The sequence below is a fragment of the Calypte anna genome, chromosome 21 (assembly GCF_003957555.1).
Source record: "Calypte anna isolate BGI_N300 chromosome 21, bCalAnn1_v1.p, whole genome shotgun sequence".
In the NCBI taxonomy this organism is placed as follows: Eukaryota; Metazoa; Chordata; class Aves; order Apodiformes; family Trochilidae; genus Calypte; species Calypte anna.
The window spans coordinates 3,178,438-3,199,328 of record NC_044266.1 but is presented as its reverse complement, the minus strand read 5'-3'; the positions used below and the strand labels follow the sequence as shown (position 1 = coordinate 3,199,328).

The window sequence follows — 20,891 nt, the reverse complement described above, 5'->3', positions numbered from 1 at the left end:
TTAAAAATAGGAAATCATTGCTAAGTACACCATATGTATAACATATAAGAAAACCATATGTTTAAAAACATGTTTCTAGGCACCACTTGTATTCTTGAATACATTTCCTGCTGCATATTTTGACATATGCTTTGGTACTGTGTATATATTAAAAAAAAGTTATTTCTAATGAGTCATCTACTGAAGAGCTATATTTGAAGTGAAAAATGCTTCTGAAATATACAACTCACAAGTTTACTACTTCTCAAACCTTTACCCCCAGGTATCTGACTTGCAGAGGTTACTCACAGTAACACTTCAGATTTTGGAACTTGCTCACTAAAACGTGAATGCATTCCAAAACTACAGCCCCAGTACATTGTGGAAAAAACCTGACAAAAGTAAAACTTGTTTCATGCAGTGTGCAGACAACCAGGTAGCTCAGCTGCAGAGAGCAAATCAACAACAGTTCTTCAGTGCTGATGGCACATTCCAGTGACAGCACACACAAGGTGATGGTCCAGATGAAGGTCAGAACATAGCCCAGGTATCCACCACTGCAACACCATCTTTGCTCAAATCCAGCCCTTGAAGGCTCAGCTGTGTTAAGAGTTCAGCTCTTGCCTCTTCTCAGAGAGCACCTAAGGAGTTACTCTGTACCAAACCATCACAAATTATCACTCCTCAGCAGGGAAATTCTAACAGTCCACGTGTTTGCTCCTAAACTTAAGACATAAACAAAGTTCCCCAAAAATCCAGAGCACTGTCTGGAACCAAACCTGCTCATGGGTTTCTTCCTACACCCCCAGGGAGCAATCAGGTCCCACAGAAGTAATTTAAGCTGAACAGTTTTACTGTGGAGATGTCCCTGGTTGACTGAAGCAGCCCTGCTGATTGATGGCAGACACCCAGGAGCATTCAGCACAAGAGGATGTGCACCTCAGGTAAGCAGACAGCAAGTGGGTTGCAGAGGGATGACAGCTAAAAGATGGCAGTTCCACATGGCAACTTCTGTATTTTGAACAACAGCTTCCACTAATCATGTTCTCATCAGGAATTACCATTCCCTTTCATTTCTGGCAAGCCACCACTTCCCACAAACATGAAGCTCTCCAAATACCTGGAGATGTAGAGCTATTTGGTGATCACAAGTAATTCTTGTTGTTGGTTTGACAATGGGGGTGTTGCTCAAGATGTTCCATGGCATTTTCCCAATGGGGGTGTTTGAAGAAAAGCAGAAATGAGAGAAGAGGCATCAGAGAGCCATCTCTCACCAAAATCCTAGTGCTGTTCTGGTCAGCATGAGAGTTACCAGAAATGACAACACTCAACCAAGAGGAAAGAACTTGAAACAATGGAAGCACAAAGGAAGTTGGTTAGGTTCATCAGGATTGATTCTCCACCCTAAGTGAGGTCATTTGAGAACCAGACTGAACCACTGGAGAGACCTGCCCTGAGGGAAGACAGAGAGATGTGCTCTGCTGAGCACCTCAGAACTGTAAGACTATAAAATAAAGCAGGGCTTTGGATTTCCCTACTTTGATCTCTGCTCAGTGACCTAAAGAATGATTTGATTCCACCAAGAACAGCTACTCCCGTGAGTCTGAACACCCCAGGAGCTGCAAAGGAAGGGCAGTGCAGTTAAATGGTTACAGCCAAGGCAGGCACAGAACACTCTGTCAGGTTACTTGGTAGAATTGATGGGCTCAGAAAGGCAGGAGACAGTGACATAAATGTGGAGTCAGTTTTTGATGAGACTAGAATTGGAGTCAATTTGTTCTTCCTGGATAGGAAGTCCCACGCTCCCTCCTCCTGAAAGACAAATAAAATAATTTAAAAAGTCCTGTACAGTGTGTAGAAGGGGCAGGGAAGGGCAGGCAGGGAGTTTTCTAGCTTCATGGCTGACCCAGGACCTATGAGTGACATATTTGGGTCAGTGCTTGTCTTTCCAGCTGGTGCTTGGAAACACCAAGTGAAACAAGTGAACAAGGAAAATACACTTGACCATTGCTCCCTGAATGCAATGTGAGGCTGACTCAAGAGCCAAGCTGCCACCTAATTATGAACACAGAGTTCAAACCTTTGCTGTGTTTGCAAGGAGACACTTCAAGACAGTTCACCTCTTTGAGGGCAAAAAGAAAAAATCACAATCGACTCTCTAAAAGATTTTTCATTCTGGATCCTCCCTGCACAAAAACATGACAGCATTTTTGTAGGGTTTGAGGGAGGGGGAAAAGTCAGGAGTTAAAAACAGAGAAATAAAGAGAGAATCCTTCTGCATGGCAGCAAGCAAAGGAATCTGTGCTTGCTCTGTAAGAATGCAAACTGGAAACACTATGATCTCCATCAAGACCAGAACAACCACTGCTATCAACTGCAGATGACACTGTGCTACTGAGCCAGGCAGACTTCATTAGGATTGGAACAATTATCCATGTTCAGACAGGAAGCCCTGATTATTCTCTTTCCTCTACATTATTTCCCCATTGAAAGAAACTCACCCTGATGGCTGTTTCCACATGGCCTCCTTTTGGTCTTTTTTTTGGCTGCTTGGATAATCAACAGGACGATGGACATTCCACTCACCATGAGCAGTATCAGACAAATAAGGATAAGTGATAAAGGTCCTGGAAGAAAAGCACAAAAATACACTAAAAAAGAGTCATGGTTCTAGCTGGAGTTCCCATGGCTTTTCAGCATTAAAAGAAGTAACCTAGAAATCCAGAAGTACCCCTGAACCACAAAGCCTCCCAGCTGCCAAAGAAATCTGGAATCCTATGCATGTCTCACTGAAAGACTATAAAATACAGATATGGTTTCTGAGAGAGTGATTTTATTTCCAGAGAAATCCATTTCAGGTGAAAATTCTGGAGTAGCTCCAGTAAATACAGAGATTAGATTTGGTGATTTCCTCTCCTTACCCCAGTTAGTTTCTGTGGGGCTGTTCTTATCCAAGCACATGGAAGGGCTGGCACTGGGTCTGGAGAGTGGGAATACTGCAGTTGTCACATTATTCTTGCCACCAGGGGTGGAAAGATTCAGAGCAGGAGGTGCACTCTGAGAGGTAGCTCGCTGGGTGGTGTGGTTGCTGCACACAGCATCACTTGTTTTTGTCCCCAGTTGAAGAGTGCTTTTCCCAAGAAGGCTGCAGCTAGAGATGTAAAATAAAAAAAATAAATTGGTGCAGTTTTTGAAACAGCTGCAGGGATGACTTTGTAAGCAATCTCCAAGGAACAAGTGAGTGAATGTTACAATTCCTGTTTTATCAATACAAACTCAGGCTTCACCTTTCCTAGATTCTACAGAACTGTGGAGAACAACTAAGCTAATCAAAGTTATTCCTGGAGAAAACCTGACATTCTGGTTTTCTTGGCATCTCTGCATATAACAGCCATGAAGCACAGCAGCATTTCACAAAAAAACCAAACAACTGCTACAGAGACAAACATTCAGACCTTTAAAAAAAAAAAAAAAAAAAAAAGATTGAGAATACTGTCACTGCTACAGGTGGAAAGACAAAAGGGGGAAGGCAGACAGAGGCTTCAAATCAGTACAGAGACTGCTCAAGGCCAGGAGGGATGTGGTTTCACTGCACCTACTGGACCTGTACTCTACACACCATGATTTGGGCATCAGGTGCTACAGAGGGAAACCCAAAATGTTGCTCTGAACGTGAGCAGGGATACATACTTAGTCCAAGGTTGGCAGTTTTCATTTCTCCCTAAGGAATAAGAGCCCTCAGGACATGGTGAACATGCTGGAAAAAATAGAAAGAGGGAGAATTTGAGTTCAGTTACCAAAGTGGATGCTTGACAGCTACACAGCAATTACAGTAGTAGCTTGTAGCTTACAGAACAGACCCAATCAAACCCACAAGGCCTCTAAAACTGTATTATTGATGAGACAAATGACAGCAGCTTTTACACTAGAAGTAACATGCATTTTACCCAAAATGGAGGCAAATTTGGGGGAGTGACACATCACTAACTTACCACTTCCCAGAGTACGCCCAGCCTCTGGCATGTAACCTGCACGGCACATGCAAATCCTGTCAGAGGTCTTCTCACACTTCTTCACTTCCACACTTCCCTTCCCTGGCAACAACAGAATAAAAGGCAAGGAAAAAAAAACATTAATCAATCAGCTTTGTGTACTAACAACTTCAGAGGACAGAATTTGTTAACAAAGATACCAGTTTTCAGGCAGTAGAAGCCTCTACCATCAGTAGGTTGAAATGATAAGCCAGCCTTTGGACTGGGTCATCTCAAGAACCAGGTTTTAAAATCAGCATTTGAGAAGCACCCAGAGATAAGAAAAAGCAGAGTGCTTGCCTCCCAAAGTGGTATCAAACAATGACCACTACATACAGCTGACTTACTTGTGTTGCAGACTGTACAACTTCTGCAGAAGTCGTGGCTGTGCTCACTGCTGAAGAATTCATCTTGGCAGGGGGCACAGACAGTGTCTGCTGTGGCTGTGCAGCGTTGTCTCATCCTCTCACCTAAACCAGAAGAGGTAGAAGGAAGAACTGACTGATACTGGAAAGAAATTCTCTTCATTTTCCTGCATTACAAGGAATGAGCACCCAGAAAGCAACCACTGCACTTACAACTCCAGCTAGAAGCATTCAGCAGATTTATGATTCATGGCAGAATCCCTGGAAGTTTTTACCCACAGCAGCACTGTAAATCCTGCAGCTAAAATGAGCCAGCACTTGCTTGAGGGTTGAGTAACAGAGATGCTGCTATCTTCTCTCAGCTAATTAATAGTAGCACAAAGAAAATGCAGCAGACTGACACAGTAAGGAAGCTGATCCACACAAAAGAAGTTCAAAACCACGCAGCTCTTTCAAAGGGGAGGATTCTTAAATTTAGTTATAGAAATAATCATTTAGACTGACATGGAAGCCTCCTCATTAAATGCTTTTCCTCCATGCTTTTTCCTCCATTACAACGCAGACATTTCCATCAAGCTCTTTTCTACCACCTGTAGGTTACTAACTGATCAATATTACTGATCTAAGCTTAATAAACATTCAGTGAAAAACTACTTACCAGGGGCACAGTCCTTGCAGCATTTTTCATGGAAGGGATATTCATGTTCTTTGCATTTCAATCCCAAGCAATGGCCCAGGGTGACTGCCAGCAGCAAGAACAGAAGAAGAAAAAGATGTGAGTAAAAACCTACAGCTACCATAATGCAGCCCTCCTGTCCCAGCAAGCTTGTGATGGTGACAAACTCTTGGAGAAGTGATTCTAAGTTGCTGGTGACAAGAACAAGCTCTTATGTAGGCTGCTGGGAAATTCCCAGCACAGGCTCCACACCCCCATCCATCTTCCCCACACCCCACAAAGTTATTTTTTGCAGTTCACAACTAAAACATTCACAGGCAGTAAGACTTGGCATTATGACAGCATAATGAAAAGTAAGAAACTGCAGACAAGCATTATGAAAAGATTTATATTCATAGCCTTAGAACAGAAAGCCAGAACTAGAGGTGATCCTTGCTACTGTAAAGAGAAGTCATGCCTGACAAGCTTAAGGGCTGAGAGCCACAGGTAAAGACAAGAATTCCAGAAAAACCAAACATGCCCATGAGGTGGAAGCACTCAGATACCAAGTCCTATAGCAGCAGGCTGGATTGGTTGTGTACATGAAAAAAAACCCAACAAAAACCATATAAATCAAACATGGAACTCATAATTAGTGTGTAATGAAAGGCTTTCAATCCCTAGATTCCCTAAGCAAGTAGGGTTTCCTCTATAGAAAATGACTTACAAGAATCTGAGAAAGACTGAGTGCCTAAAAAATACTTAAAAGATTTGTTTTAAATAAGTCTCCAAACTACAATGGTTTGAACATTGAAAATTACAACACAGGAAACTCCCTTTACCTTCAAATCTCACCACGCAGCCCACTTCAGCCTCACAGCTGCTACTCTACATGTATTCCTTATTCCTGACAGAGAAAAAAAACAAACATTAAGGTGCAGAACACCAGGTATACAGTAAAAATTAATTTTTTGCAGTTGTTCCTTAAGTTTCAGATTTCTCAGGGGTATAATCAGTATTGCCACATCACATACAACATTTTTGCAGTTGTGTTCCCTTGTATTTTTCCAGGAATTCCATACTCACATTATCAGAAGATTGTGCATAATTTTTGCCTCTGTTGACAGATAAATTCCAAAATTCTTCACCATATTTCAGCTGTTCAGGAATCCCTCTGAACATCAGCACTTCTTTCCTGAGCATCAGGATTAGATAGAACTTATCCACTCAAATTATATCTAAATAACTGAACTGTGCAAACAACTAGGTTATAATACAAGAATGAAGTTGGGACATTAATAGAAGTTGATTTTTTTCCCCCCACTCACTGACAAACCTAAAACCAGCAACATTTCCAAAGCATGGAGAAAAATATTTAATGGAAAAAGCTGTATGTGTATAAAAAGATTGATACAAGTAATTTAATTAAAGAAAAAAAAACCAAAACCAAAAAACTCAAAACAGACAGCAATACTTATATTTACATTATATTAAGAGAATAGGTTTAATCAAATATAATATCTCACTTGGATTTTCAGGCAACCCATCAGAAAGAGGGGTTTTTACAGTAAAGATGAAACCAGAGTAAAAATAAACTTTTCTAATTTAGACAGTAGAGGATATGACCCTTGTGTTGCAAAATGCTTTCTGAGATTACCCAAAATGAGACTGATTAGAATGTTTCCCAGGAGCTGACTGTACATGGCTCTGGTAAAATGAGTTCAACAGCAAATCCTCTATTCCCCTCAGCTTCATCATTCACAAGTTCATCAGCATCATTAATTTGTACAGAGACAAATTAACACATACTCAAAATATACTTAATTATACTAGCTTTAACAATTCTACTTATGTATAACCATACACCCAGGTGAATCCTGTTGCTCTGTCCAACATCTTGAAGTCCACAAAGAAACCTTCCCCATTGTTTCCATTTTAGAATGAAATTTGATTTAAGACATGAGCAATCTCTCACATTCCCAGTGCAGCTGCAGACACAAAACCTGTCCCACTATTACCAGATTTCTTTTTAAATTAGCTACAGAAGAGTTTCCCTGTAAAATTAAAACAAGTTGCTCCCTAAAGACAACTCAGAGGGAGGGAGAACTTGTATTAAATTCTCAGCAATGTATTAGTAGATTGAGAACAAAACAGAGGAAGATTAATGAGCCAATCAGTCTGTGTGTGGATATTCTCATGAGGTCAGAACACACGTATTTGAACCACATCCCCTTTATAAAAGCCAACATCTTTCAGTGTCATTTCTGATTTCCATGATCAGCAGCTACAAGGGCAACAGAAGAAGTTAAAGTATTCAAGAAGCCTCCACCAAATGCCACGGGCAGCTGAAACTTCAGCTGGGTTGACTGTAGAAACCAGGAACTGATGTAGCCCAGTATCTGCCCCAATATTTTTGGGCCATTCTCCCCTCATTCCAAAGGCAAGAGAACTGCAGATCTTAGCTATGGACGGAAGGTTTTGTTAAGTCTAGGACAACACACTGTAGGCATAGAACACAGATAGCAGCAAAGTAACTTTCTGTCTGTTTGGAGTTGCATTTTTTTTTCCTTTTTTTCTTTTTATTTTGAAAGCAAGAAAGTGCTTCAGAGCTCTGGAAAAGCCAGCAGGATCAGAACTCCTCGTGGACATTCCGTGCATAGTCCATAAGCTTGCTGCCTGTGAAGTATTCACTGTATTTCAGGATCTCCTCCAGCTCCAAGTGATGGTTTTGATTTTCATCTGCTACTGCTATCATTTGTTTTGCTTCATTCAGGGCATTGTATTCATTCATAGGATCCATATATTCCTGAAAGATGGAAGAAAAGAGTTTTCAGTCACTAAGCAGGCATTCCCACACACCAGAATAAGGAACCTTAGCTCTCTGCAAACTTCAGCAATGATGAGACCAACGTAAGCAATCCCAAAGTGAACATAAGTCATGGAAAAATGTGTTAGCACATCTTTTTAACAGGCTTACATCTGTCTCCTAGCTGCTTGCTCATTCACTGCTCCCTTGGCTGTTCTAATACAAATACAGATTTTCTCAGCTGATGCCAGTGTCTACAATAAAAATAGTTTTGCCATTTGACTAAACTCACTATCAAATCTGGTGGGGTTTGTGAAGAAGAATTCAAAACTAAACAGTCTGTGACTTGCCTTCGTGCACTCCAATCCATACAAGTGTCTATGTGACAAAAAACCCTAAAAGCAACAATGACAGAAGGAAAAACCACTCCCCTTTAGCAAAAAGCATAACAACACTGTCTGCAAGCACTACAGAACACTGTAATCCAGTTTGGTGAAGAAGACAGACACACTGGAATGTTAATTCAAATATTTTTAGAATTCCTAAAGTAATTTCAGACCTGTACTTATAAGCCAACTGCTGGTTCTCAAGGTATTTGAGGAAAACTTACCTCCAGCTCTTCCATTGTGACAATACCATCATGGTTAGCATCAATCACTTCCTCAAATTCCTTCCTTCTGTCTTTCACCCAGTCATCATCAATATCCTGAGCTTGCTGGTTCTCAACAGTACCAACAGGTAATGAAATGAACTCTGATAGGGTAAGTTTCTTATCTCCATCCTGATCTACAAGAGAAGCACAAAGAAACTGAAAAGTACTTCCTTAATGCCCATTAAAAAGGAGAAATTCCTTCAGGTCAGAGATGTCATAGGTACTGGTTTCAGCAGTCCACAATCCTGACTCTTGCACAGGAAAACAAATTACATTTGTTTTGTACATTACATTTACATCCCTGGTCAGCTAAAAGCTCTGTTCCAGGGCACACATAAGGTTTGAGAAGGCTAAAAAATATATACTCAACAATACACTGAGAAAAAGGATTTTACTGCCCCTTGAGGTCCTCACCAGGGTGAAAGCTGGTTGGGTTTTATTGCTTAAATTGCTGTTTATTTTTTCAGCCATCTATTGCAACAGAACTGTACTTCCATCTGCACCCAGTCTCCTGCTGCATTAAAATTCAGGTAAATTAACACTTGTAAAAGACTGCATGCTGGAGGTGTTCTGTCTGTGTGTGTTACACCCAAATACCACTGGAAACTTCATATTTATGAAGTTAACAACAAACAAAGTCATAGTTCCCTTGTTCTTTTTAATGCAGGTGTTTTAGGGGTTTTAAATATGCATCACTATTGACTCAACAGGAAAAACGTGTGCCAACACTTAGAAATTTTTTTTAAATATTACTTTCTTAGAAACCTCCACCACTTATTTCCACATTCATGACTGTATGTCATGGTTCTTACATGGTGGCTGTACTGGGTAAGTATAAAGCATTAATGAGTATTCCATTCCCTCATGGAATATTCACATCCATATATTCTAGAGTATTTTCATAGCCATTAAAAATCTTTCCTGCAATTGCTGCAGTGACCCCACAATGCAGCAGCTGATCTTCTTTGTATGAAGCATTCAGAATATCATGGCTTTTGTATTATATGTTTGAAAGATATTCTGAAACCTGCACTCAGCAGCTCCCAAGAAATGTGGTTTTAAATTCCATACCCAAATCTCGGATGATTTCTTTCACCATGAACTTCAGCATTCCCCTGCTGTGCTCTGGATGAAGAAAGGACAAGAATTCTTCTTCATTCAACAAGAGATCAGGAGGGGGGTTGTCAGCTTGGTACCATCGATCTTTCAGGTTGTCTAAAACTTCCTGTGCTAGAAATTCAAGAAAAAAGTCAAGAACAGAAGCTGCACTAAGCACCAAGAAATGCATTTAGCTTTCCATTACTTAAGGATACAAGTAATTATCACTCCTTTGAGCTACCTTGTCTGATCCATATCAGAGAGCAGTCTGACTTCAGACATAACCCTCATATGTTTCAGTTATCACTATAATTCAATAGAAATATTTTTGTTGCAAGGAGCAAATGCAAGTTGAAGTACACTTAGATGAACAGATACCAAATCATTTACGTTTTTACATCTTTTATTTCATCTTGCACCACACAGACAAGCACTTTTTAAGTGAATTCACTTTTTTAAAGTGATTTTTTCCTAGACTTAACTGAGAATCATAATTTGTACGTGTGTTTCTGCTCAAACCATGCATCTGACTTGAGGATAAGAAACCAGCCCTGCAACACACCATGTGAATATTGTGTGCACCTACTGGTCCTCAACATAACCAAAGAGGGAAAAACCCCAAACCTGTACAGAGTGCTCTTTTTTCTGGTGTAGGCATTTTCTAAATGACACACTGGAAAAAATAATCTGCAGTACACCCTGCTACCCTCAGAATATCCTAAAACACAAACCTGAAGCTTTTCACAAGTTTTAAAAACCCTCTGAAAGACTACAGCCTTTGGATAATGATTATTTTGATTTAATAAATTGTCTTAAACAACTCCTGCATGCTTTTGGTTGCTGAGTTACAAGAGGGGGAAAAAAACCCAATAGTCACAGCTACATTTTTGAACAGCTAGTTGTAATTAGGAGTTAAGTCTTCAGTGAATGTTTTTTGTGAAAAGCAAAGAAATCCTTTAGAGTCTGAATATGAATCATAGGGCAAGTTTGTAAATGGCAAGTTTTAGTTCTAGCAAGGACACAAGGAAACCCAGAATAATCAAATCACTTGCTTACAGCTTTCCAGTGTAGCCAACCCCAAATAATAAGTCACAAGTCAATCTCCCTTTGCCTACTTTTCTTACTCAGTCTGAAACAAAACTCAGCTGTCAGTCAGCAGTGGAAACTCTTGTTATCTGCAGAACTTAAATAATGTTGTGTTCCTAGTTTTGACCTGGCATCCAAACCTAAGAGTGCTTCAGCAAAAGACTCAGAATGTGCCTCAAGTGCCACACATTCAGTTATTTTTTTAATACAGATTGAAAAGAGTACTTTTACACTGCACTAGAATATGAAAATAAGTTCTGAATCTCACCCTCAGGAAGTGGTAGATAACTAATTTGATTTTCCCAAAAAAGGCTCGTTACCTAGGTAGAAAAATGATTATGTACACACTTCCCTTATTCAGCACATCTTTTATCTGAGGAGCATTCCTGTAAACTGTACTTAACCACACTGCCATAAAACATGCTGCACAGGTGTTTTCCCTGCCATAAAATTCAAAGGCCCATTTGCATTTTAGTTGCTTTTTGATAAATGGAAAATATAACATAACCCACTTTTAAATGACTAATTCCTGCAAGGAAAGGCTAAGGCCTTGTGCTTTAATGAACAGTAAATTTAAACACTTTTGGATAGAGGGGAACAGGGAGATTAAGTTAAGAGTTGCCATACTTATACCAAACCAGATCCAAATGAAAGTTTCAATCAGGAAGAAAAGATTAATCTCATTAACCTAAAGAATCCATCACTCTATGGAGAATTCAGAGAAAAAAAGAAGCAAGCATTGGGCAACCTTCTGCTGATAACTTCTGGTCTGCTTTGCAGTGCCTAAGTGTGCCTCTTCTTTAAGCACAACAGTGGGGGCACATAAATCCCTCCTCAATTCCAGAACAGGGATCATGGATAGCACCTCCCTTTCATTTGGAGCAACAGGGGACCTGGTTCCCACACTACCAGTTCCATCCTCTGCAGATAACACAGGTCTGATAAATTGTAGCAGATTTTTATAAAAGAAAACTATGCAAACAGAAACAAAACAGTAACACAAAAAAGCAACCAAATATTTCAGTGTTAAACATTTATACTGGGAAGGTAGATCTGAGCTGGGAAGAAATGTAGTATTTCTGTCTTGTTGTTTACACATTCTACAGTTGTGTAGAAGCAAAACTAAAACACTCATCTTGTATTAAGAATAGTTTTGATATTCAGATTTTAAGAAAGTAAAAGAAAAACCAACACACACTTACTTTCTTCATCTATTTTCAATTCTTCATTGTTTCTGACCTTCTCTGCAATCTCTTTTTCATTAAAGCCCTTGCTTGCCAAAAATTTAATTTTATATTCATCCCAGGATACGTGGCCTGTAAAAAAGACCCATAGCTCAGACATGACATATCCTGCTTAAATGACAAACTTCTGGTCCCATTACTTATAAGAGTACATGCTAAAATCCTTTGGTTCAGCACTATGACCACCACACTAAGCTTTATGAATGGCAAACACAAAAACTCTGACTTGCTTTTGTTTATTTAGACCAGCCAGGCCTTGTGAAAATAATCTATTTATATCACCATCCTCACGCCATCCCTGGCAGTGCCTCTTGTTACAATTTCCTGTGACTGCAAGGGAAAGAACAGTGCAGTCAGCACAGAGCTGTGAGGCTGAATCACCACTGTTCTGACTGCCCACAGCCCAGAGGAACTCAGCTTTTGTCACATCACCTCCAAAGAGCCACCAGGAGGTCTGGCTACCAGCAACCAACTCCAGATGTCACCAGGAGGAGGAGGAACCTGTCACCTTACCATCACCATCAGGGTCCACAGCTCGGAAGTGCATTTTATTCTCTTCCACAGCTTCTTGGAAATGTTCATCTGTCTTTTCCATGATCCAGCGCTGCATCTCTTTCGCCCCGATCTTTTTATCATGATTTATATCCACCCTATGTGGAACAACATTGAGATTTGGGGGCTGAGGAGCTGTGGCATAGTTTTAGATTTTAAATTGATTACTTTATTCAGCAATAACATAGAAAAAACAGAAAAAAAGAGTGTATTCACAACCCTCTTTGAGAAGTTGTACTTTTTTCAACTACAGAGTGGACAAGTAGCAAGTTAGCCATTTATTCCCTAATTAAAGTAACTACAAGGTTATTACTGAGTGAAAGCCATCCAGCCATACCTTGCTGTAAGTTAACTCATTTCAGTATTATGTTTGAGCACATTTTTCAAGTAGAGGACACCACAAAGATGGCATTTTGGCTCCTTTCCTGTTGGTTTGGAATTGTCACCTGCCAGCTGCTGCAGACTTTCACTACTCTGAAAAAATCTTCCCAACTTTTTACCTCGACCTTCCAAAATCTCTGAAGTTCACTAATGAGCTGTGTCCCTGTGTCTGCCTGTATCACATTACAACTACCCTGACCATTAAAAACAATGAAAATATAAAGTGAATAACATTGGTGCAAGGACTTCCCAACTACTTCATACTTTGGCTGTAGTATGTGAAAACTTTTGACTGTAGTAAGGGAAAAAAAGCAAATAAATCAGGTTTTCTCTATTATGCCTTGATCTGTGGTGACATTACAGATGACAATTTTTAATTCTTAGCACAGATAGAGAAGTTGTGCACGTACATTTGTTCAACATTAGGTTTCTAAGTTACCAGGCTCAGTTTGCTGTGCCAAAGGATGTGCTTGTACTCAGTGATATTGGGCTATTTCTGCCTGGATACAATGATCAGTAAATGTTCAGTCTGACAACCCACTGTTCTCCATGTACTACCAATACTGGTTTACTTTATTACATCACCACTAATGCTCATTCATTAAAAATAGGTGACTATAGAAATAACAGCTGAACAAACAAAAAAAGCCAGTACCATGACACTTGAAGGTTTTCTGAGCATATGGTTAAGTACTTGTTCAAAAAAATACAACAAGGTTTAAAACTGGAAAGGCATCACCAACATTTAAAAGATAAGATTATATTTAGAACACACCAAAACCACTCTTGTCCAATTAAAAAAGCCAAAACAATAAAGAAACACAAAACAAAAAACCACAGCCTGATTTCATATCTGTTTCCATAAATATCTTAACAGTACTGAAGTGTTTTCAATGAAACTCAAGCTCAATATATGATAAATGTAAATGTCAACTAAAAAAACCTTAAGCCAAACACCACCTTATCACATCTCATTCTACAACACTTAGCTGTGTTAATAAATGCAAAATATTAGTGGGTTTAAATATTGTATCCCATCTTTCCACCTATCTGTGAGCTCAGGATCAGCTTTTCAGCACCAATGGCAAGACCAGTAAAATGCTGTTGTTCCACTGGCATTTACCAGGTTAACAACTGTGGGGTTTGAGGTGGAATAGGTACTCCCAAAAATGAGAAGAGAAAACAAAGCCTTTTCCTCCTAAACATTTTAAGACTCCAGTTTCCCTAGATCAAAGCTATCAAGCTTGCTTCTTCCAAGCTGTACTTTCCATCTAAGCCCCGTTGTACCCAGGGAGAATGGTTAACAAACATCCCACTTGTTGCTCCTTTAGGCTCATGAAAATGCACCTTTGTTCTGCTGGCACAAGAAGTCTCCAATGACCCAGATTCTCCTCAGCCAGCAGGCATCCACTGTAAGATATCTGCAAGAAGCACTTCTGCTTCTGACAGGGGTATTTACAACTGGATGAGACACAAGGGATGGTCCTGCTGTGAGGTTACCATGTAACAATAAAAACAAAAGCTTGTTATCCTTAGATAACAATCTCATTCGGAACAGACAACTGAAAACAGCAAATAAAATTTCAATTCTTTCATTTTTGCCAGGTGATATCAAGTAATCTGCCCTCACAGATCTTCTCAACCTCAAGGTACCTTGGCACTTGTCCTTGGAAAGGAATAAAGACTAAAAAGACACACCTAGGATTTTCTGCACCCTCATTTCGGGGGGCAGAGGGGGGCTACAGGTTAACCTCTAACACACCACTTCTGCAGACCTGCAAAGACTGACTTGGGAAACCAAACCCCAGAATTATCCTTCAGTCACATGTAGCTTGCTTGCCTACAAAAGCACACTTGGAAGAGCTTTTCTTCCATCTATCAAATTTATTTTCAGTAACTATTAAATTATGGCTTGAACTGACTACTTTTTGTCCCACTGTAGATTCTCAGCTGTCATTAATTAAAGCCACATTGTCTGTTTTGTCTTCAAAAGGAAATAATTCCAAAGCATTTGGAAGCCTGTTCCTTACCAGCTGGTTTACAGTATTTTTATTTTCACTCAGCCTTTAAGAGCATGCCTAGAAAGCAACCAAATTCCTCAGAATTTCTGCATTTCTCATCTAGTCTGAGAATCTTAGTGAAGCTGACCTAGAATCCCAATTCCTTAAGCTTCCTAAAACAACCTCTTTCATAACAAGCAGAAATTAAGGGAGTCAGCAACTGGTGAATGACAATTTACTGACCACCAGTTAAATTTCTTTCCAATAAGGAAAATTAAACCTTCTAAGCACAACCTTTCTGTTTTTATATATCCTACCAGTGAAGTAAATAGTCTGACCAGCAGACAGAAAGGATTTTACTCTAAACAGAAAAGCCACTCTGGTTTGCCTGTCTGTTTTTACCTGTTTTTTTTTACCTGTCTTTACTCAGGAGAACACCAGAAAAAATAATTTCAGTGCTATTAATGATAATTTTTCCCTGCTAGTGCAAAGTTCACAGAAAAAATGCTTCTTTAAGCCTTCTCATTTTATCTCGAGTATATGCACATCCCCACACCATCAGCAACACAGAGAGCACCAAGGGATTTGAGCCGTTTTACAAAAGGCAAATAAAGCCAATCCTGCCACCTTGTGTCTGAAAGTCTGCACTGACTTTGAATTCTGTTTCCATTCTGTCTCTGACTCGCATCCATCTGGCAGTCTCTCAGCTGATGCAAACCTGATCTAAGTCTTCACACAGCAACAGCAAGTTTGTCCACAGTTTTACTAAACCACAGCACAAATCCTGCATACTGGTTATGACTCTCAAAACTTGCATTTTAACTCCTGAGAACAGTTTATACAGGTATGTTAATACCTTCATAACACGGACGTTGTGCTTTGAGTAGGATGTTTTCACCTTCATGATTATAGTTTTAAAATATTACAGAGAAGTTTGCAAGTTTTTCTGCAAACAGAGTTCTTGGCAATGTCCTTTGAAACATAACTTACTTTGAAAAGATGACCATGAGCTTCTTCCTGTTTTTTCTGGGTTCTGAATCTTCCTCAAACTCTTCCATCTCTTTCCCTAGAAAAACTTCTTGATGAAATTCTTTGTTAAGATGTCCATCCATCTCCATTTTTACCCCGTTTAAGTGATCTGGGGGCAAGATCTCATTCTCATCCTTACTGTCAGCTGGCTTTTCTTTGAGAGCTGAATTATTTGCAGGCCTTGCATAAACATCCATTAGAAGAAATACAAACAGAAGGGATAAATACAGAGATCCCAGACTGCAGAGAAAGGCCTGTCTTGACATCATGGTTTCCTTTTTATTTGAAGTATCAGCCGATTAAATTACTGTGACTGGATTAAAGGATCTAAAAACAGAATGGAAGAAACTCAAATCAAACTCTAGAAAATTATGTCACCAATAAAACATCTCCTAAAATTCAGAAGAACCAACACAGCCACACAAGTATTTGGTGTAAATAGTACATTTGTGGTTAAATAATAAATACACGACAAGAAATTAATCTGGGTCAGTTTTCAGTTTGCACAATCATAACCTTTGTTAGAGGACTCTGAAAGTTAACATCCTTTAAATGACCTCGTTCAGCTCTGCACATTGTCTTCAGGTGTTACGGCATGAGCTGACCTGACACCTGAAACCCAAACATTTCCTGAGAAAGGCTGAAAGAGAAGCTTTTTTGGAAACAGATGACGGAGGGAAATGTGATTACAAATGCTCTCACACAAAGGGGAGATGGAAACACCCAGGAGAGAGCCAGCATGAGAAGCAACCTCAGGGGCGGCTCTTTCATCACCTGAAAACCGCTGCCACCCATCTGGCAGCCGGCGGGGGACAAAGAAAACGCCAGCAACCCGACAAAACCTAGCGGGAGGGAGCACAAAACCCACACAGCCCCGAGAAACACCCGCCCAGCCCCACAACAAACCCCAACACCGCAGAGAGGGCTGCCCTGCCCACCGCGAAGGTCAACGGCGGTCCGGACTCCGCTCCGGGAGGGACCACACTGACTCACCGAGAGAGCTCCGGGGAGAAAGGGGGGGAACGCAATCTCCGAGAACTGTGCCAGGCGAGCCCGGCCCGGCCCGGCCCCGCTGCCCCGAACCCTCTGAGGCACTGAGGGACCCCAGGGCCGCTCCCGCCTCAGGCACGGGCGGACGGAGCGGAGCGTGGCGATGACGTCACCGCGCATGGGTACCGAGTGAAGGGGGAGCGGCCATTTTGGAGCAGGGCAAGGGAGCGCCCTGTGCCGCCATTTCCCCGCACGCTCCGCAACTGGCAGGACCTTAAGGCGGAGAAGCGGGAAGGCAAAAATTCGTCCTTACCTCACTGAATAATAAAGCAGACCTTTTCCTCCAAGTGTGAAGGAATTTTCTTCCCATCCTCTGCCAGCTCCCCTACGCGCGCGTCTCCCGCCTTGTGCCTATCCTTCACCTCTCGTGCTTGGGAAGCCCTTAAAACACCTTTTGTGCGCTAACACGCCGCTCCTAATCCTTACGAAATCGGAACAGCAGCTGCCTAGCCAACACACAACGGGCTCCACCACGCTGGGAGGCAGCACCGCCACCCAACACAGGTCCCGGGGGGCTGCAACCACCTCCAGCCCACGGCTAACAGGGCGCCCGCCGCCGCTCCCCTTGCCCGCAACCAACATGGCAGCTGCCCTGCTGCAAAATGGCCGCCGCCCCCTTTGCCCTCAACCAAAATGGCGGCTGCCCTGATGCAAAATGGCCGCCGCGTCCCCTCAGCCAAGGGGCGGCTGCTCCTCCTCCCTCTTCTCCCAGAAGCCTGGGGATCAGCTGAGCAGCAGCCGCCACACACACCGAGACCGTGCCGGAGGCCCAGCGGATCGGCGGAGAAAAGAGCCGCTCCTCCTTCTCCTCCTCCTCACGGCCTGAACCGGCGCTTCCCTGAGGAGAAGGGGAGATGGAGGGGGAAGCAGCCATGAAGCCGCCGGAGGGGAGGGGCGGCGGAGCGCGGTGAGGCTTCCTGCAGGAATCTCACCCTTTCTCCTCGGAGGCCACAAAGCTCTTCCCGCCTAAAACTCCGGGGAGAAGAGAAGGAGGAGGAAGGGGAGGGAGAAGGCGGAGGGTGGGAGAGGGCCCCGCGGCCATGAAGCTGTGGCGGCTGTTGTGCCGCCACAAGACGGCCCTGGGCTTGGGCAGCCTCTCTCTCTTCGCCGCGGTCCTGCTTTACCTGGCCAAGTGCACCTCCGAGGGCTTACGGCCTCTCCCTGCTCCCCGGGGGCTCCCTCACAACCAACCCGCCGCCATACCCCCTCGGGGGGCCCGGGGCCCGCAGTTCCCCGCGGCTCCTCCGCTGTCCCCTGAGGAAACGGCGTTCATGGCCGTGTTGGTCACCAGCGGCCCGAAATACAGCGAACGCCGCAGCATCATCCGCAGCACTTGGTTGTCCTCCCGCCCGCCTCACGATGGCATCTGGAGCCGCTTTGTCATCGGTACCGGAGGGTTGGGAGCCGAGGAGCTGAGGAGTTTGGAACTGGAACAGAACCGCCACGGAGATCTCCTCCTTTTGCCGGAGCTGCGGGATTCCTACGAGAACCTGACCGCTAAAATCCTGGCTGCTTATGTCTGGCTGGATCTGCACCTGGATTTCCAGTTCGTCCTGAAAGCCGACGACGATTCCTTCGTGCGTTTGGATGTGCTGGTGGAGGAGCTGAGAGCCAGGGAGCCGCATCGCCTCTACTGGGGATTCTTCTCGGGCCGCGGTCGGGTGAAATCGGGTGGGAAGTGGAAGGAGAGCGCTTGGGTGCTGTGTGATTATTACCTGCCTTACGCCCTGGGCGGGGGTTATGTGATTTCCGCGGATTTGGTGCGTTATCTGCGCCTCAGCAGGGATTACCTGAACATGTGGCAGAGCGAAGATGTCTCCCTGGGGGTCTGGCTGGCGCCCATCGACGTGAAGAGGGTGCACGACCCTCGCTTCGACACGGAGTATAAATCCCGGGGCTGTAACAATAAGTACATAGTAACTCACAAGCAGAGCATCGAGGACATGCTGGAAAAGCACCAGACCCTGGCTAAGGAAGGAAAACTCTGTAAAGAGGAGGTTAAGCTGAGGCTTTCCTACATGTATGACTGGGGGGTGCCTCCTTCTCAGTGTTGCCAAAGGAAGGATGGGATCCCCTGAAAGGCTGAGGGAAGAAAAGTTTGAATTGTTGATTGACTCTGAGCTTGGTTACTGTTACCTGGGGGTGGGGGAAAAAAATCCCGGTAAGGAGGGCTTGAAAATGACTCAAAAGATTTTGCACGATTCACTGTGTCACCACCAACAAAACCCTGGAAATCCTAAAAGCTGCTGATGTGGCATGATGTAGAGGTGTTTGAAAAACAAATAGATGACAAAAAGCAGATGGGAAGGGTCAGGTGGCAAGACAATGGGTTGCATAATATGGATAGTACAGAAAACTTGGGGGAGACAACTTGGATGAAAAGTTGCTGGAAGATTTTTAACAGACCCTAAGATTTATTTACTAAAGATATATGATAGGACTTAGTAAGACTGTGGCAGCTGGATTTATTTCTTGGCAAGGAAGACGTGGCAGTTTGGCAAGGTTTAAGATTCTTATGGGGCCACAAATCAGGTGCTGTTGGCAGTGGGAACAAGGTGAGTGGTTGTTGACACAGGCAGACAAGTGAAGGGAACAGTTTTACCTCCAGCATTCCTTTGGGAGGGACACAGAGTCAGGAATTTACAGGAATGGAATTATTGAACCTGTGTAACTTGTCTCTAAGCTTTTTGTTGTTCTAAACACATCTTGTAGATAAATTATCTGGCAGCTACAGACTGAGTCTGGATTTAGGAAGGTAGATGAGTTACAGTATTTGGCAGATACAGGAGACATTATTTTGGGGGCAAATAGTTCTGCTACAAAGCTCACCTTCAGTTGTCAGGCATTGGGGTTGTTCTTGGCTTATCCTCCAAACACAATCCATGAAGGAATATTTTCCCTCTCAACAGTAATCTCCCTGACTGCTCAGGCATTGTAGGCTTCAGGTTTATATGGTTCTGGATTCCTTCTGCAAAATGTAAATTTTCAGGATTCAGTATGTTTGGAGTTTGCCCTACAGTTGGTGCCACAGCTGAGAAAGTAAACTCAGTTTGTGCTCAAGAGAAACAAGTTCCCTCACCCCCAAATTCCTCTTTGAGACCAACATTGTCTCTTTTCATGAGCTACATTACAAACTAAAAGGACAAATATCCCAACAGTCACACTTAGGTCTGTGTGGATTCCCTCCCCAGGGATTCCCCTCCAAAATTAATTTTTTACCCAGTAGCAGTAGAGAGTTACTGACTTCCAGTAACCTTTGTCAACTGCAGATTTTCAGCAGAAGTTTTTAATTTTATGCCTGAAGAGCATACTTACTTTTCAGTTTAACTGTTTGTTGCACACTGCACTTTCATATCATTTAATTTCCTCCTCTGTTCCCACCTGTAGGAAGAGACAAATTGTAAAGAAAAAAGAAAAAGGGTACTGATATCTCTGTATTTTTCCTTTTTAATTAGCAGTTCATACCAAAGGAATCAAGTATGGGGTTTTTTGTTCCTCTCTTGGTTAAATTAGTTAGGATCAAGAAGAGTCTTCTGTAGAGACTGGTGATTCTGTTTTGAAAGTTTGAACAAATCTTTGGCTTTCTTATGAAACAAAATTAAATTAAGATACTGAAAAAAAAGTTATTTTAGCATGTGTCCATTCTAATGCATGCTTAGGTACTGGCAGGTAGGCAGGTGTGCTTTTCAGCAAGGTAAGCTATTCCAGAAGAAGAATTAATTAAGACTACAGGTAATTTAAATTGGTTTTAGCATTAAAAAATCTATTTGCCCTTTGGGCTTCACTAGTATTGTGTGTATATAAGTGACTAAATGCTTGTAATGTGAGTATTTATTTATTATTATTGAACATGTATTGTGTATAGGAGAAATAAGGTAGTTAAATGTCATTTAAAGTTGCTCAAGGAGGTGCTGTAACATCCATGAGGATTACATATCAAGCAGTGCTTGAATTTATTGGTGT

At 42.2% G+C, this 20,891-nt stretch overlaps 3 protein-coding genes across 7 annotated transcripts; 1 reads left to right on the top strand and 2 right to left on the bottom strand.

Moving 5' to 3' along the window:
* Positions 1–1,720: 1,720 nt before the first annotated feature.
* Positions 1,721–5,175, bottom strand: TNFRSF4 (TNF receptor superfamily member 4). The gene is made up of 7 exons (XM_008503667.2): positions 5,034–5,175; positions 4,358–4,480; positions 3,972–4,073; positions 3,670–3,736; positions 2,901–3,130; positions 2,481–2,606; positions 1,721–1,788 (listed from the first exon to the last, which is right to left on the bottom strand). The coding sequence occupies exons 1-7, from the start codon at positions 5,173–5,175 to the stop codon at positions 1,721–1,723; spliced, it is 858 nt and encodes a 285-aa protein (XP_008501889.2).
* A 1,310-nt stretch (positions 5,176–6,485) lies between these two features.
* Positions 6,486–18,814, bottom strand: SDF4 (stromal cell derived factor 4). 5 transcript variants are annotated; one of them, XM_030463517.1, is made up of 7 exons: positions 17,182–17,507; positions 15,840–16,205; positions 12,430–12,566; positions 11,875–11,988; positions 9,560–9,718; positions 8,447–8,622; positions 6,486–7,836 (listed from the first exon to the last, which is right to left on the bottom strand). In XM_030463517.1, exons 2-7 carry the CDS (start codon positions 16,145–16,147, stop codon positions 7,660–7,662), a joined length of 1,071 nt encoding a protein of 356 aa, XP_030319377.1. In that variant the 5' UTR covers positions 16,148–16,205; positions 17,182–17,507; the 3' UTR covers positions 6,486–7,659. The 5 variants fall into 5 exon arrangements, with proteins under 5 accessions (XP_030319377.1, XP_030319373.1, XP_030319375.1 ...); XM_030463513.1 differs by lacking the exon at positions 17,182–17,507 and adding an exon at positions 16,875–17,046 and having other exon boundaries at positions 15,840–16,206; XM_030463515.1 differs by lacking the exon at positions 17,182–17,507 and adding an exon at positions 18,719–18,814 and having other exon boundaries at positions 7,660–7,836.
* Positions 17,648–20,340, top strand: B3GALT6 (beta-1,3-galactosyltransferase 6). Its single transcript, XM_030463518.1, has one exon. It carries the CDS (start codon positions 17,969–17,971, stop codon positions 19,004–19,006), a length of 1,038 nt encoding a protein of 345 aa, XP_030319378.1. The 5' UTR covers positions 17,648–17,968; the 3' UTR covers positions 19,007–20,340.
* The last annotated feature ends 551 nt before the right edge of the window (positions 20,341–20,891 follow it).

Coding starts and splice junctions, on each gene's coding strand:
- B3GALT6 (XM_030463518.1), top strand. CDS start 17,969: ATGAAGCTGTGGCGGCTGTTGTGCCGCCACAAGACGGCCCTGGGCTTG.
- TNFRSF4 (XM_008503667.2), bottom strand. CDS start 5,175: ATGGTAGCTGTAGGTTTTTACTCACATCTTTTTCTTCTTCTGTTCTTG. Junction 3,131..3,669: donor AACTGCCAACCTTGGACTAA/GTATGTATCCCT, acceptor TTACATCTCTAG/CTGCAGCCTTCTTGGGAAAA. Junction 1,789..2,480: donor ATGTGGAAACAGCCATCAGG/GTGAGTTTCTTT, acceptor GTCTTTCAGGAG/GAGGGAGCGTGGGACTTCCT.
- SDF4 (XM_030463515.1), bottom strand. CDS start 16,147: ATGATGTCAAGACAGGCCTTTCTCTGCAGTCTGGGATCTCTGTATTTA. Junction 12,567..15,839: donor CTCATGGTCATCTTTTCAAA/GTAAGTTATGTT, acceptor TGTTCCACATAG/GGTGGATATAAATCATGATA. Junction 11,989..12,429: donor TGTGGACCCTGATGGTGATG/GTAAGGTGACAG, acceptor TCTTTTTTACAG/GCCACGTATCCTGGGATGAA.